Consider the following 16,757-nt stretch of genomic DNA (forward strand, 5'->3'; position numbering starts at 1 on the left):
TGTTTATTTGCCCTGTTTGGTTTTAAAATTTTAAGCACTAGATGCAAGTATTCCCTGATAAATTCAGAAAAAAAAACTGTCGGTTTAAATAAGAACCAAAACATTATGTTTCAACATTGGGTGAACTGATTTTTAACAATAGTAGCTGTTGAAGTCAGAATTTACTGACGAATTTTGTACGTAGTCTGGATAATTTATAATCAGCAATCTGTGTTTACTTTTTGTACCTGTTTCATACAAGATGAAAATTGTCTTAATGTTGGGCTCGTTTTGAGAGTTTTTGTGATGCAGTGTGCGTCATGTGTGTTGCAGTGTGTGTGTAGCAGTGTGTGTGTCGCAGTGTGTAAGGGGGGGGGGGGGGGAAGGAGGTTTGTATCTGTTTAATACAAGACGAAAGTTGTCTTAATGTGGGGCTCGTTTTGAGTGTTTTTGTGATGCAGTGTGCGTGATGTGTGTGCGTGTGTGTGTGGCATTGTGTATGTAGGGAGGAGGGGGAGGTTTGTACCTGTTTCATACAAGATGAAAGTTGTCTTAAAGTGTTAAAGTGGGGCTCGTTTTGAGAATGTTTGTGATGCAGTTTGTGTATGTGTATATGTGTTTTTGTCAGAGACAGTGCATGTAGAGTAGGAGATGAGCGATATTATACTGGCTGTGTGTGTGTGTGGCAATGTGTGTGTATGGGTGTGTGTGGCAGTGTGTGTATGTGTGTGTGTGTGGCAGTGTGTGTATGTGTGTGTGTGTGTGAGACAGTGTGTGTGTATGTGTGTGTTTGTGTGACAGTGTGTGTGTATGTGTGTGTGTGTGACAGTGTATGTAGAGTAGGAGAGGAGCGATATTATACTGGCTGTGTGTGTGGCAGTGTGTGTGTATGGGTGTGTGTGTGTGGCAGTGTGTGTGTATGTGTGTGTGTGTGTGTGTGTGACAGTGTATGTAGAATAGGAGAGGAGCGATATTATACTGGCTGTGTGTGTGTGTGGCAGTGTGCGTGTATGGGTGTGTGTGTATGTGTGTGACAGTGTATGTAGGGTATGAGAGGAGCGATATTATACTGACTGTGTGTGTGTGGCAGTGTGTGTGTATGGGTGTCTGTGTGTGTGTGACAGTGTATGTACAGTAGGATTGGAGCGGTGTGTGGATACTGATAATTGAGTGCATCAAATTCAACTTATTGTTTGGCTATTCAACTACAAATTATTTAAATTTTGAGCTTTCGTCTATTTTTTTTTTTAAATTTGTATTTTACAATCTTGTGCACTTAATGAGCTAAGTTTAATTTTGCTTTCGAAGCAATAATATATAATGTATATGTGGTGATCAAATTAAATTTTTGTTTGTAGTTTTTGTGTAGATAGTATTTGCTCAATGTTGGGTTTGTATTTTGAGTTTACTTAACGCTATTTACTCAACCACAGTTTTATTTACTTTTAAGTTATTATCAAATTCTGATAATTCAAGAAATTACAGTAACATTATTTTTTTTTTGCAAGTATAAAGTACAATTAAGACTTTCATTTTGTAGCTTTAAGTTAGGTTTGAAATACAATTAGACCTCTATTAAACTGAAAGTTAGTTTTCTGATAAAATTAAACCTCCATTATGGTACCTTCATGGTAGGTCTCTAGACCAATTATATCTCAATTATGGAAATTTCATGGGGGTTTCTGCTACAATTAAACCTCAATTGCGGTCTAATTGTAGGGCTTGAAATAAGATTAGACCATAATAGTAGGTTTCCTGTACAATCAGCCTTACATTATGGTAACTGCAACTTAGGTCTCTGATAGAACTAGACCTCCATTATGGTAACTTTAAAGTTGATCAGTTTGTTATCATAACCCTTGGAACACAAAAGACTATCAAACAACATCAATGTGATAACTTTATTCAGTTTAATGCCAGAAAAACAGTAAAAAAATATGTTGCTTTCAAATTTTAACTTGATCAAAAAGAAAAATAAATCTTTTGATATAGTTTTTTTTTCTCACACGCAAAGGTTAACACAGTTTTAGATTTACTTCAATACGTCAATGTTTTGATAGGCTGTGGTGATAATTATGTTTAGAGCACCCAAAAAAATGTAATCTTCAGATTGTTTTAAAACAGCGAAGAAAACATTATTAACGGAAAAGTGAAGTAAAAATTTATCATTTGATTACATAGACGTTTACAACTCACTAACATTAAGACACTTCTAAACAACAAATCTTGCATAGAAAACACAGAATCATAAAAAAAATGCTGCAGGCTCTAAAATAATAAATAAATTTATTGTGCTGCATCATGCTTGTGTTGGATGAGTGCTATATTTTGTAAATAAATGAATCAAGTGAAAATGTGAAGAAGAAAAAAAAAATCATCCTACGTAATAAAAAAAATTACTTATAAAAGCAATTAAAATGCAATTATTTAAAAATCTATTAAGTACACAGAACAACGTTTAAAAAAATTGAAACTTAAATATTCAAGTCTTCAATTATATGTTCTATAATTGACTCTAATTTATGTTTAGACAATAAAATATTGTTTATTGTTTCGGGATTTTGATACATTCTGATATGTGAAAATTCATTACTTAAACTATTTTTGAAGAAATGCACATGAACAAAAGTATTATAGACAAATTCAACCAGTTAATACATGTATAGAGTAATTCAAGTAGTTGTTACACGTACAGGGAAATTCAACCAGTAAATACATTTACAGAGAAATTAATATGGATTTATAGAGATATTCATTTAGACCATTTTTGAAGAAACTCAAATCGATATTAAAATTACTGAGGAATTTAAAAAGTTAACACATTTATAGAGAAATTCAATTAGTTAACCAAGTTTTTTCAGAAAATCAAATGGGTGATTAAGTAGTAGAGAAATTAATTTATTAATTTTTTTTCTATAACTTCATGAATTTAATACATTTACAGATAAATCCAACAACAACGTTAATTTAAAAACATTCTTGCTGCATAAAAAGTAAATAGTTTACAAAATAGACATACTAAAATATATTAATCGTATAAGAATTATATATAGCAAAAACATTCCTAAATAGAGATGAAATAATCATACCTACTGTTTTTTAAAGAATAACCTGATCTCTAACACATTTTTTAAAATCTCGTGATATGTAAGATTGCTGAACATGAATAGTGAAAGTAACAAATCTTTTTTTTTATTTATTTGATTTTTCAAGTGAAAAGTTCGTGAAAACTGTCAATTTTTGGGTATACATAATTATGATGCAAAAAATAGCAAAAAAAAAAGGTATAAGCTACACTTAATGACTGGGTTGTGACTGCGCCATTTGTCTTGCGATGTTTTCCACCACGGCCCCTCCAGTGAAAAACACCACAGGATGCAGCTTACACCCCGCATCTTGAAAGATTCGATTGATCAGCGTCATCGATACGATGGAGTCCAGACCGAAGTCATACAGGTTGGAACTGGGCTGAATGGCCCCTTCAGCTGCCCCGAGTAAGTGTGTGGCCAGCTGGATGAGATAACTCGTGTAGGTTGTTTGTTTTTCTTCCGGAGTCATGTCGCTTGTTCCGTGTAGCTTTAAAAACAGATCGTCCTGGATTCGAACCTCGTCCGTTGCCGATCCTTGAACTATTGACTGCAGACGTTTTGGAATATCCCCCGGTTTTCGTTTGAGCAATGTTTCCTTGTTGAAGCGACAAGGGATGATCTGTTCGCAGTTTTGCAGCAAGATAGAAGTTAGTGTGGACAAAGCCTCGTCTTCCGACATGATAACAAATCCCATAGATTCTAGAGATTTTCTCGCGGATGCGTTGTCTCTCAAGAGTCCTAAATCTAAAGCACCAAAGTTAATGCTTTGGCCGGGTAAATTATGTTGCCGGCGGTAGTGAGCCAAACCATCAACAAAAGCATTTCCGGTGCCGTAGTTGGTTTGACCCGTATTTCCTAAAATTGAGGCTACGGATGAAAACAAGACGAAGTAATCGAGTGGCATTTCCAGAGTTTTCACATGAAGATTCCACGCCCCGGAAACTTTCGGGAGAAGAGCTTCTCTGAAGGACTCTGTGTCCATTTCCAGCAGAGATTTATCTTTCAGCACTGCGGCTCCGCAAAAGATGCCTCTTACAGGAATGTCTTGAAATTCATCACGAATAGACTCAAATCCACAGTTAACAGATTCCATACTTGCCACATCTACTTGAAATGCCTTGATTTGACAACCATATTGTCCGCATAGCTCTGTAAAACATTCTCTGTCTGCATCAGCTGCTGCTCGTCTGTTAAAAATTGCAATGTTACCTGCGCCGTGTTCAGCCAGGTATTTCACGGTTGCTTGACCCAGCCCTGTCAAACCTCCCACAACCAGGTACACCCCGTCTTTACGGAAGAGATCACTCTCATAAGCTCTCACTTGCACAGGCTCCAGCTTCAGAACCTGAACGTTCAGAAATTCTTGGAGACAACGTCTAACTTTAGTTGAGTTGCCATTGGCAGTAGGATTCAAAATTTTTAACACATCTGAAATAACTTGCTGATTTTCTGTGGCGAATGCTTTAATCTCAGGCACAATTTTCATCATTTTTCTAGGAGTGAAGAGTAGAGCCACATCAACAATGTCTACGTCAGCGTCTGGTGCCAAGAAAGAAACACAGGTTCTGCTTGAGCTGTCCATCAGGGTTGAAAAACTAACAACCCGAGCAAGGTTTTGAAGATTCATTATGGAAACCATGTCAGATGTGAGCAGTGTTAAGGCAACCAGCGCCCCCTGTAGTGGACTAGAGTTCTGCACGCTTTCTAGTCTAGCTATATTCACAATGCAGTTTCGTCTACTTTTTAGAAGAAGCTCAAGGGCTTTTGCAAATGGCTCTGTCGGCTCATCTGTAAGTATAGTTATTTCATCTTCTTTTATTTTGTGGCTTAAACTCCAAAGTAGCATCATCTGAACAAGGTGACCAGGCTTGTAATTGGGCAGCAGATTAGCCTCAATGACACATTCCTGGGGTATGTTCATTGTTGATGCTACGTGCATAGGGTAACATGAAACAGCTTTTATACCAGTGTTTTTGTCTTGAATTATTTTTCCAACACTTTCAAAACAGCGCACGATGTTTCCATCACATTCCAATCCAGGTTTATTTTTCGTAGAATGGAAAGATTCGTTGATGTCAGTCATGTTATCATTTATCAAAACAGCTTCTGTAGGTTTAAATAAAACATGGGAGCTGTCACCTGTTTGATGGAGTTCTTGTTTTTGAAGTACACAAAATACGTCTTCAACAGATCTTGCTTCTTGCCTGAAGAAGGCTACATCTGTGTCTTTATCCACCTTGTTAATTCTGTATTTCGCTACCCGAGTGGTAGCATCTACTGGAACTACATGATTGAAGTATAGCTTGTCCTCTGTAACTATCCATTCGGGGTAGCTCAGCAGAGTTTCATTTTTAATAAAAAATTTGGAGACTGCGCCGAGAAAATCAAAAGAGATGGAATCATCAGGAAGGTGAAGGTCCAGAGCGATGGCTTTTTGGGCGAAAGGTTCCCAGAGGCAGCACCTGAACATTCCCCAGAGAGCTGTCATGACTGGGTTAACTCGGACTGGCGTTACACAGGACACTGGGTTTGGATGCGCTCCTTTGGTTATTATAAAAATAGGTTTGTTAGATTTCTGTTGAGAAGACAGTAAGTACAAATGGCGAAGAACCATACAAGTGTTCAGCGTCTTGTTTAGAATACATTCTTCTGTCTCAGAATCATCTACGGTTGTGTTTGTTAAAATTAGGATCATAGAATTACAAGCATCGACTGCTGTTTGTGTGATTTGGCTGGTTGTTTCTTCCAAGTCTTTCAGCGTATCAAAAAGTATACATCGATTTTGTTGATAAGAAGCTGTGTTATCGGGAATCCAATCTGTGATAAACAAAGGCATGCTCTGAGGGTCTTGTTTGTCCAAATTTGGATAGTCAGTCTTCATCTCTTTCCACACGTCCGTGTAAATGTTGTCCACTTCTTCTGCAGACGTGATGAGCGACGTGTGAGCAAGGTCATTCATGCGTGCCACTATTTCGCCTTCCATGGTTATTAAGGTAACATCATAGTGCGTTAGTCTTCCGTGTGTGCCTTTCTTTTTGGTGTGGATGTACATCTCCATCTCTGCAGGCATGTACACAGTCATTGCACCAATTGCTCTTGGCAGAAGAGAGTTAGATTCTGCTGATCTGTCCATCAATATGACAGATGTTTGAATCATGGCATCAATAATAGAGGGGTGAAGAACTGTACCAGACATCTCTTCAACTATTGACTTAGGAATTGTCATTTTGGTAAAGCATGCATCATTGTTCATCAAGGCTTTATTCAAAATGGCATAGCACGGTCCATATTTAAATCCAAAATGCTTTAGCATTTGGTAAATTTCATCTTTGCTTACTTTTATAGAGCACAATGATTTAAGAAAGCTTATGTTTATCTTGTCTGTTTTGGGTTTAACTTTTGAAGGCTGTACTGAAATGCTCGCGTATTTTATACCAGAGTTTTCAACACTCACACTGTAACTTCCGACTTGACTTGGACCAGAGCGCGTGTCCTTTTTCATAGAAATATCCAGCACTACTACCCCATCTCTAGGCAGATTGAAAGGCTTCTCAAACTGAACTGCAATAGTGTAGGATGGTGCTGTCATTTCTGTGTCTAACCTGGTCAGCGCGAGACCAATTTCTGTGTAAAAAGCGCCCGGTAGGATGGGACTATCAGACACAGTGTGGTCGTACACTGAGTTAAAAACAAGTGGCGACACGACAGCGATATAGTTGCTGCTGTTGATCTTGTACAAAAATGGATGCCGAATCTGGAACGGATCAACACCAGAGAGTATCACGTGAGCAGCCTCGCTTTTTGTGATGCCATGCCTTTTCTGGAAATGGTATCGTGGTACCGGTGTCAAGGAAGTTCGGGCTGGTACAACTAGAGGCCAATTGATGTCTACACCGTATGAAAAGGCCACAGCCACGCCTTCTAAAAATGTTTTGCATTCTGAGGACCCTGTCATGGAGGAAATTACAACAGGGTTTTCTCCTGGAAATATGTCTTGCGCATGCGCTTGCAAAACTGGTTTGGGGCTAATGTCAATGTAAATATTTGTATGATCTTTCTTGTATGTTTTGCTGAGAGCGCCATTGAATTGTACTTTGTCTCTTAAGTTGTTTGCCCAATACTGGGCACCTAGAGGTCCAGTAACGTGTTCCCCAGTGACAGTAGATATCATGCAAGAAGTCTGACTAGCTGGGTTGCATTGAAGGTCTGTGAGAAGGTCTTTCAACTGGGCTTTCCCTTCTTCCATATGGTGACTATGGTAGGCTGCCGGAACCTTTAAATCAGTCAGTTTTACATTAGTTTGTATACCTTCAGCTGCGTGTGCTATGTCTTGTTTGATGCAGTCCATCACATCAGCATCAGCGCTGATGGCACACGACACGGGACTGTACACCACTGAGATGTTTGCTCTCCCTTGGTATTTCACAAGTATTTCTTCAACAAGATGAAGTTCCATGTTCCGAACAACCACCATTTTGCCCCCTGTTGCCTTACATAGAACAGACGACCTATGATACACCACTTTGACGGCATCTTCCAGAGTCAAATGACCAGCGAAGTAAGCGGCGGCCACTTCACCAACAGACTGACCAACAATGTAGTTCGGCTCAACCTTCAAACTTTTCCATAATCTAGCCAGGCCAATCTGGCAAGCAAAAATAGCCAAAGGGGAAATCAAATCATTATCGAAGCTAGCCCCGTCTTCGAAGAATTTCAACAAAGAAATGTTTTGATACTTCGCCAGAAAAATATCAATTTCTTGAATAGTTAAACGGAAAATTTCGAACTTTTTAATCAGTTCCTGGCACATTCCTTTCCAGTTGGTTCCCATCCCACCAAATACAAAAACAACAGATCTTCTTTTTAAAATTAATGGCTCGCTTTTGATCTGTCGTTGTATTTGACTGATGAGATCTTGCATGCTGTTTGCAACAAAAGCTCGCCGATTACTGTAGTGCTGGCGTCTTACTGATGAAGTGTATGCCACATTTTGTAGACTCATCTTCTCAACGTTGTCGTACTTTATAAAGTCTGTCATGCTTCCTTTTAGAGATTTTTCATTCTTACCCGAAAAACAGACGACACAGTGTTCATTATTTTCAAGGTTCTGTTTTTCCTCTCCACGACATTGTTCTGTAAAAGTCTTAACAATAGCATGACAGTTTGATCCACCAAAACCAAAGCAATTAATACAAGCAATCTTGTCTTTCTTGTTCCATTGAACTACCTTATCTGGGACCACAAAATTAAACTTTTCAAACTTTAAATTTTTGTTAAGAGAGTCTGTGAACAGCGATGGGACAATCTTATTGTGCCGGAACATCAACAGGACTTTGATGAGTCCAGCTATGCCTGCAGCAGACTCCAAGTGACCGATGTTTGATTTGACGGACCCGATGTACTTCATGTTGGTCGAGTTTCTGCTCAGAAAAAATTCTCCCAAAGCCGTCGTCTCGACCAGGTCGCCTGCAACCGTTCCTGTACCTAGATGATTTGGATATCAGAAAAAAATGTATGTAAAGACCGTTCCAGTACCTAAATGATTTGAGTTTAAGACAAAAATGTATGTAAAGACCGTTCCTGTACCTAAATGATTTGGGTATCAGAAAAAAATGTATGTGAAGACCGTTCCAGTACCTAAATGATTTGAGTTTAAGACAAAAATGTATGTAAAGACCGTTCCTGTACCTAGATGATTTGGGTATAAAAAAAAATGTATGTAAAGACCGTTCCTGTACCTAAATGATTTGGGTATCAGAAAAAAATGTATGTAAAGACCGTTCCTGTACCTAAATTATTTGGGTTTCAGAAAAAAATGTATGTAAAGACCGTTCTTGTACCTAAATTATTTGGGTATCAGAAAAAAATGTATGTAAAGACCGTTCCTGTACCTAGATGATTAGGGTATCAGAAAAAATGTACGTAAAGACCGTTCTTGTACCTAAATTATTTGGGTTTCAGAAAAAAATGTATGTAAAGACCGTTTCTGTACCTAAATGATTTGGGTATCAGAAAAAAATGTATGTAAAGGCAAAAGAGGTCGAACTAAGTGAAAGAACATCACTTGTAACAAAACTATCAAACGGTCGGGCATTGTGTGGGACCTCACTTGTAGGTGGCTAGGTGAGGGGTGGATGGTTGAAGTATAATTTTACAAAAAATTGAAAGCTTATCAAATGTTAACATGTATATCAAATGTTAACATGCATATCAAATGTTAAATTGTATATCAAATGTTAACTTGTATATCGAATATTAAGATTTATAACTTGTATATAAAATGTTAATTTGTATATCAAAAGTTAACATGTATGTCAAATGTTAAAATATATATCAAATGTTAACATGTATATGAATCGTTAGCATGTACATCAGATGTTAACATGTATATAAAATGTTAACATGTACATTTACATAGAGCCATACACACTGTCTTAAACAAAAAGCCTGGATGTGTTTATAAAATTTTGATTTCAAATCTAAAAACGTTTCAGTTAACAACTGATTGACCACTTAACTAGAATAGTAAAGTAAGTAAAGTTTCCCTTTCAAACCTGACGGTCTATGGGGCAAGTGAAGTAGAGTTCACTACCTGACGATCTATGGGGCAAGTGAAGTAGAGTTCACTTAACTAGAATAGTAGTTCAGTTTAAAGAATGTTAACGGCCTTTCTGAGAGATTGTATATTTCTGTATGTGTATATTTGTTGGTTGTATTCGACCTGTCATCTGTTACTACAAAAATATTTTACGCTTAGACTTAAGCTAAGAACTCACAAAATGATACCCAAAACACAGCAAAGTCAGACATTGCTATGAACGTTACTGCTACAAATATTTATTCAGCACAGTAAAACACAAAACTCACCATGGGCTTCTATGTAGTCGAGCTTGTCCAGTTCTTCTGGGTTTGAATGTCCGTGTATTTTCTCTAGCAATCTTTTCTGCTGCTCTTTAGATGGGGCGGAGATTGGGGTCACCGTGCGGCCATCTTGGTTAGTGCCTGTTGCTATGGTTGCTAGTATCTGATCTTTATCTTTTACGGCCTGTCACAGTACAAATACTCGATCAACGTGCAATATATATATATATATATATATATATATATATATATATATATATATATATATATATATATATATATATATATATATATATATATGTATATATATATCACAGTTTACCGACACATTTTTTATAGATCATGTAACTCATCATCTTTTCCCGTTTGTACCAAATACACATTTTGCAGATGAAGTAGAGTTCACCTGTTTCAATGACCTCTGCATACGAGGGGATACTATAGTTAGCACTCTTTTCAGCCGTCTTTGTTTCCCTAACGTAAGTTAGGTGCCCATGATAGCTGGGTCGACTCTGGGACGTTTTACGATTATGTATGTTAAACAACAAATTTCTTACGTCTGAAAGTCTTTTGAGAACGACTATGCCGCACCCCTCTCCCCGGGCGTAGCCGTCTGCTTTGTCAGAAAAGGCGTGGCACTGTCCCGTGGGTGAGAGCATGCCGGCCTTGCTCAGGTGGGTGAAAATGTCAGGTGAGAAGATAAAGTTGGTGCCACCAGCTAGTGCTAGATCACAGTCACCTATCACGAGACAAACAGATGTAAAATAAACATGCGCAGTCAGCCGTGAATTAGGGGACCGTGAATCAACGGTCCAAAACATTAGGTAAACACATTTTACAGTTAATAAAGAATTAAAAGAGTTTGAAAACAGTGACACGAGAATATGAAACACGGGTTTAAATTTGTATTTATAGCTTTGATCTATACACATTGCAATAGAATTTCGAGGTCTGAAATATTTAAGTATACTGTAGGTAATCTGTTAGTTGATGGAGTAGTAGTATCGTTGGACAGTAACTGACCTTAATTACCAGAGGCATATATAAGTTCAGGTCATCTGAATGATAAGAGCTTATATAAGATCAGCTGAGCTAATCTTAACGCTTGACCTTTAATGATCAGAGTTACTATTTTAGCTCAGCACATCTGATCTTAATTTCATACCTTAATGATCAGAGCTTATATAAAGTCAGCTCACCTTACACTTTTGTCAGAGCTTATCTAAGCTCAGCTCACCTGATCCTATTACCCAAAGGTTATATAAGCTCAGTTCAACTAATCCTGTTAACCAGAGCTTATATAAGCTCAACTCAACTAATCCTATTAACCAGAGCTTATATAAGCTCAGCTCAACTAATCCTATAAACCAGAGCTTATCTAAGCTCAGCTCACCTGATCTTAAAGCCTGGCATGCGGTGTGTATGGCTGTGAGGGCCGAGGAACATCCTGTATCAAGCACCATGGCAGGACCTCTCAGATCGAAGCAGTAGGACACACGGGCGCTGATGATGGCGTTGGACACGCCCGTGATGGTGTAGTTGTCGACCGTGGACGATCTGGCCGGGAACTGGCTCCGGTAGTCACAGTTCATGGCGCCTGGAATAAATTACTTCCGGTATTACGTCACACCTCGAGTCGTAGAGCAGTTGGGCGGATTAGAAGGTTAATTAGGGATTTTGGATATGTTTTAGCAAGACATGAAATGAGGCCAAACATCGTAAAAATCCACTCACCTATATAAAGTAAGAACCACTTACCTATATAAAGTAAGACCGACTCACCTATATAAAGTAAGTCACTCACCTATATAAAGTAACAGCCACACACCTATACATAGTAAGAGCCACTCACCTATATAAATTAAGAGCCACTCACCTCTATAAAGTTAGAACCACTCAACCATATAAAGTAAGAACTACTCACCTCTATAAAGTTAGAGCCACTCAACCATATAAAGTAAGAACTACTCACCTCTATAAAGTTAGAACCACTCAACCATATAAAGTAAGAACTACTCACCTCTATAAAGTTAGAGCCACTCAACCATATAAAGTAAGAACTACTCACCTCTATAAAGTTAGAACCACTCAACCATATAAAGTAAGAACTACTCACCTCTATAAAGTTAGAACCACTCAACCATATACAGTAAGAGCCACTCACCTCTATAAAGTTAGAGCCACTCAACCATATAAAGTAAGAACTACTCACCTCTATAAAGTTAGAACCACTCAACCATACAGTAAGAGCCACTCACCTCTATAAAGTTAGAACCACTCACCTCTATAAAGTTAGAACCACTCAACCATATAAAGTAAGACCGACTCACCTATATAAAGTAAGAACCACTCACCTATATACACGCCTGTGTTCGAACCTTGAAGCATCGCTCGCGTGAGACCAGCGTGCTCTATCGCCCTGTACGAACATTCCAAGGCCCAGCGTTGTTGTGGATCTGTTTGGTCGGCCTCCACTTCATTGATGTTGAACAAAGTGTTGTCAAACTCATAAGGTCTATTGAGAGAGTTAACAAAGTCAATAGAAATATAAACAAAGTGTTGTCAAACTCATAAGGTCTTCAGAGAGGGTTAACAAAGTCAATAAAAATATAAACAAAGTGTTGTCAAACTCATAAGGTCTATTGAGAGAGTTAACAAAGTCAATAGAAATATAAACACAGTATTTTCGAGTCATAAGGTCTATTGAGAGAGTTAACAAAGTCAATAGAAATATAAACACAGTGTTGTCAAACTCATAAGGCCTTTAGAGAGAGTTAACAAAGTCAATAAAAAGTTGTCAAACTCATAAGGGCTGTAGACAGAGGCAATAGAGTCAACAAAATACAAACACAGTGTGTGGGACGAAATGGTGGGAGGGTAGTGCGCACCACCGATAAGCAGGAAGTCTCCAGTTCGAATACCGGTTACGATTAATAGGACGTTCCTAGGTCCAACAATCTCAGGTGTGTAGAATGTAATGGCCGCTGGGCATAGGATTGAATATACACTTTGTATGACAAGTACACAAATACGTCGGACCCTGCTCTATCTTCTCTATGGAGCGAATAATATAAAGACTAATTTACTAATATTCGAAAGTTGTAAAAGCTGTTAAAAGTATGTGTGATATTGTGTTTGTATGTGTGCATACTATTTATGAGAGTGTGCGTGTGTTTGTATTTAACCTGAGCGCGATGGCTAAAAAAAGCCATAAACATTTAACATTGCACTTTTTAAAATTTTAGTTCTGTTTTGTAATTACCACGAAAGGATATCCAACAACAATTCACAGTGACCCTGTACATAGTTTTTTGGATTGTTAAATCAAAATCTATAAATAACTGCACGCGTGAGCAGCCTACTAAGTCAGCTAATTATCTCCCCTCCATCTTTCCAAAAAACCCGAAGTGACGTGGCACGAGGAATCTAGCCAGGCTCACAACGCGCGTTAGGTCAAGTTGCGTAATGACGTGTAATGACGTGTAATGACGTGTAATGACGTGTAATGACGTGGCGTTTGATTACTCACCTTTCCACGAGGCCTGCCTTCGTTGCGTAAGTTTTTCCTAGTCTCATCCGCTCAGGGTCGTAGAAAGAGTCATGGTTCCACCTCTCTTTAGGGATGTCTACAAGTTTATTCTCTCCCTTTTCCAGAAGCGCCCAAAACTCCTCCAGATTCTCTGCCCCTGGACCTTTGAACCCAGCACCAATGATGACTATTTCCTCTTGTGTTGCTGTAGCCATTTTTATGTCCTGTGATGTAAAATGCTACATAAACGACTTTTATTCTAACTTAAATTTTCGAAGAGGACGGCGTGGCTTAGTGGTAGAGTGCTCGACAGGCTATCTATAATTAGGATCACAGACACAAACCTGTTTTGATGAGCAACTGTCTCACGTTAGGGACAGTGAAAGCGAAATTCCATAATACTAACCTTCCTTCATGTTCGCAGAAACAGATAAACTCTACTTCAACTCCCCTACCGCAAGTTCGAAAGAGTAAATGACATACCCAAAAAATAAAAATAAACCTCGACTCTGCATTATAAATGCCCAAAGATGACCCACTTTTTCATCTACGCGTGTATATATTTCATTAAAGAAAATGTACAAATTAGAAGCGGATCACCAGCTTCCATAAGTTCCTGGATAGAACTGTCAACAGACATTCTTCCAGTTCACTTATTATTATTTTTAATCAATAACAGTTTAGAAGCCGCTCCTAAATGTCCTCGATGTTTACTTCTATCTTTCCGTTTGCGGACAAGCTGGGGTTTTATAGTCGTTCACTAAATTGAATCAGGCTTCCGCCGGCACCCCGGCACGGTGCGATTCGGCGCCCTAGTCTATCCTGTGAACGTTGTGGTGTAAACATGCATTTTAAACAGTGCGATAGACTGTGGATACAAAGGATTACTATCGTCCTTAACTAAATCAAATCCAGGCGTCCTCCGGCGCCCCGACAGGTAGCTATTTTGCGCCCCGGGCTTTCCCGTGAGCGCTATTGCAATTACCTTCGTTTTAAATCCTATGGTGCATACTTTCCTTTTAAAGAATGCGATAAGCTGTGGATAAAAAGCGTTACTATACTCGTCCACTAAATCGAAATCGTCCTCCGGCGCCGTGACAGGGTGCTGTTTGGCGCTCCGGGACCCCGTTAGCATCTACATTCGTTTTATTGAGTGAAATAGATTACGGATAAGTTGGGGGATTATTGTCGTTTACTAAGTTGTAAAAGGTGGTTCCGCCTGTACCCCAGTAGGGTACAATCAGGACGCCTCAGGATATACTGTGAGCACTATGCTTTATGTTTGCATTTAGGTTTGTGTATATGTTCGCGTTTAGTTTTGCATTATTTTCTACGTTATTGATTGCGTGTCAGTTTGCGCATGTCTTTGTGTGTTTATTTGTATTTGGGTTTTTCTTTGCACTTATGCTTGCGTTCATGTTTTTGTTTGCGTTTGCCTTTGTGCTACGTTCGCGTTTGTGTTTGCGTTTGCGTTTGCGTATATGCTTATAATTGCTTTTGCATTTACGTTTGCGGTTGTTTTTGTTTTTGTGTTTTGGTTTGCGTTTGCGTTACTTTTGCGTTTGTTTTTTAGTTTGGTTTTTGGTTTTGATTGCAAATGGTTAGTGTTAAGTTTAAAATTAGAGTTAGGTTTAGGGTTATGTTTTATTATGTTATGTTTTATTTTGTCAAACGTCCATATTTGCATATAGACATTTTTAATTAGAAAAGTAAAATATTTCATTAGCCCGGACAATGCCGGGTATATGCTGCTTAATAAATACACAGGTTATGGTCCTTTACAGATAGTTTTTTTACAGGGGCCAGAGCAGGGCCTGGCCGGGACGGCAAGTGTATATATATATATATATATATATATATATATATATATATATATATATATATATATATATATATATATATATATATATATATATATATATATATATATATATATATATATATATATATATATATATATATATATATATATATATATATATATTGCGCCAAATATTTATACTCCGTCCACTGTTATTTAAAGAGGGGTGAAGAGAGTCCGCCCCCCCCTCCCGGAAAATGTAGACCCCCCTCGAAAACTTCAAGTGCCCCCCCCCCCCACCCCCCGGAGAAAAAAGTCTGGAAGAAACACTGGTGCTGGCCATAAGGTCTAAACGTATGCCGACGCCAAAAAAAAGGAAACAAACTGGTGAAATCTACTTCACCTATTTTAAATATAAGGTTTTTTAATTGTACTTACGATATAGAAATATAATTATCAAATTAGAAAAGTTTTTTTTTAATATTTAAAACTTTACATGGACATTTTTTAGTAAAAGAATTATGTCCCTATCCAAGTACAAAATGAAATCAAACAATTATAAAAACTGTAATACTTACAGGCCTTAAGAGAAATAAAAATTAAAATAAACCGGTAGTGATCTCCCCTAAACTTTCTCGAATATTCTTATATAAAACAACAGTGGATGGTAACTGGGGATATAGTTATGATTTTTAATCCATTTTAAATACTTAAACTTTTAAAAATAGAATAGAATCTCAGTAAAAAACAATTGCGCACCAAGCGAACGCCTAATAAAGGTGTGTATAATAGTGCGCAATAGTATTAGTACTTAATAAATTTACATTAGTTTTTTGAGAAATCGGAAGTAGCGTAAATTACAACTTCCAGTCAACGGAAATTATTCAAAATTTAACAGAAGGTAGAGAATTAGATCTTTTACTTACATGTGAAATTTCATTTATCTATCTGAAATAGTACTCAAGTTATAGGCTTTTGGAAAATTCAAAGTAGGAAAAGTACCACTTCCGGTTATCGGAAATCGCTCAAAAGTTGATACGGATCTACGATTTTGATAAAATACTTAAATATGAAATTTCATCATTCTAGCTCTAACGGTACTCAAGTTATCGTGTTTACACACGGACAGACACACAGACACACACACACACAGACATACGGACAAGATTGCAAAATTATGTTTTTCCGTATCAGTGAGGTGTAAAACGTCGAGATTTGTAAAAATCTCGATTTTTTTTTTTTGCACGATTACAATACTTTCTCTATACTACGTATATACGAGAAAGTAATAAATCGACTTTCTTGGTCATAACAGCAAACACATTGTTCGCGAAAATATTTTGTGCTAACTGGGTATAGTAAAACGTGAGTTACTTACAGTAATCAGAGCTTGCTCATGGTTTTACCTGCAGTCTTACGATGTAATGACTCGCCCATGACGTGTAATCCACCTTTATAACAATCGGACACAACACGTTTTTCCCGATGGCTATTTTTC

At 37.8% G+C, this 16,757-nt stretch overlaps 1 protein-coding gene across 1 annotated transcript; it reads right to left on the reverse strand.

Moving 5' to 3' along the window:
• Window positions 1-1,866: 1,866 nt before the first annotated feature.
• LOC131946413 (uncharacterized) lies at window positions 1,867-13,673 on the reverse strand. The gene is made up of 6 exons (XM_059307160.1): window positions 13,459-13,673; window positions 12,284-12,444; window positions 11,323-11,526; window positions 10,487-10,668; window positions 9,936-10,113; window positions 1,867-8,552 (listed from the first exon to the last, which is right to left on the reverse strand). Exons 1-6 carry the CDS (start codon window positions 13,671-13,673, stop codon window positions 3,277-3,279), a joined length of 6,216 nt encoding a protein of 2,071 aa, XP_059163143.1. The 3' UTR covers window positions 1,867-3,276.
• Window positions 13,674-16,757: the final 3,084 nt, after the last annotated feature.

Source organism: Physella acuta, unplaced genomic scaffold (assembly GCF_028476545.2).
Source record: "Physella acuta isolate Inbredline_101_S28 unplaced genomic scaffold, ASM2847654v3 ptg000560l, whole genome shotgun sequence".
Classification (NCBI taxonomy): Eukaryota; Metazoa; Mollusca; class Gastropoda; family Physidae; genus Physella; species Physella acuta.

Coding starts and splice junctions, on each gene's coding strand:
- LOC131946413 (XM_059307160.1), bottom strand. CDS start 13,673: ATGGCTACAGCAACACAAGAGGAAATAGTCATCATTGGTGCTGGGTTC. Junction 10,669..11,322: donor ATGCCAGGCTTTAAGATCAG/GTGAGCTGAGCT, acceptor GTCTCGTGATAG/GTGACTGTGATCTAGCACTA. Junction 10,114..10,486: donor TTCTCAAAAGACTTTCAGAC/GTAAGAAATTTG, acceptor GTACTGTGACAG/GCCGTAAAAGATAAAGATCA.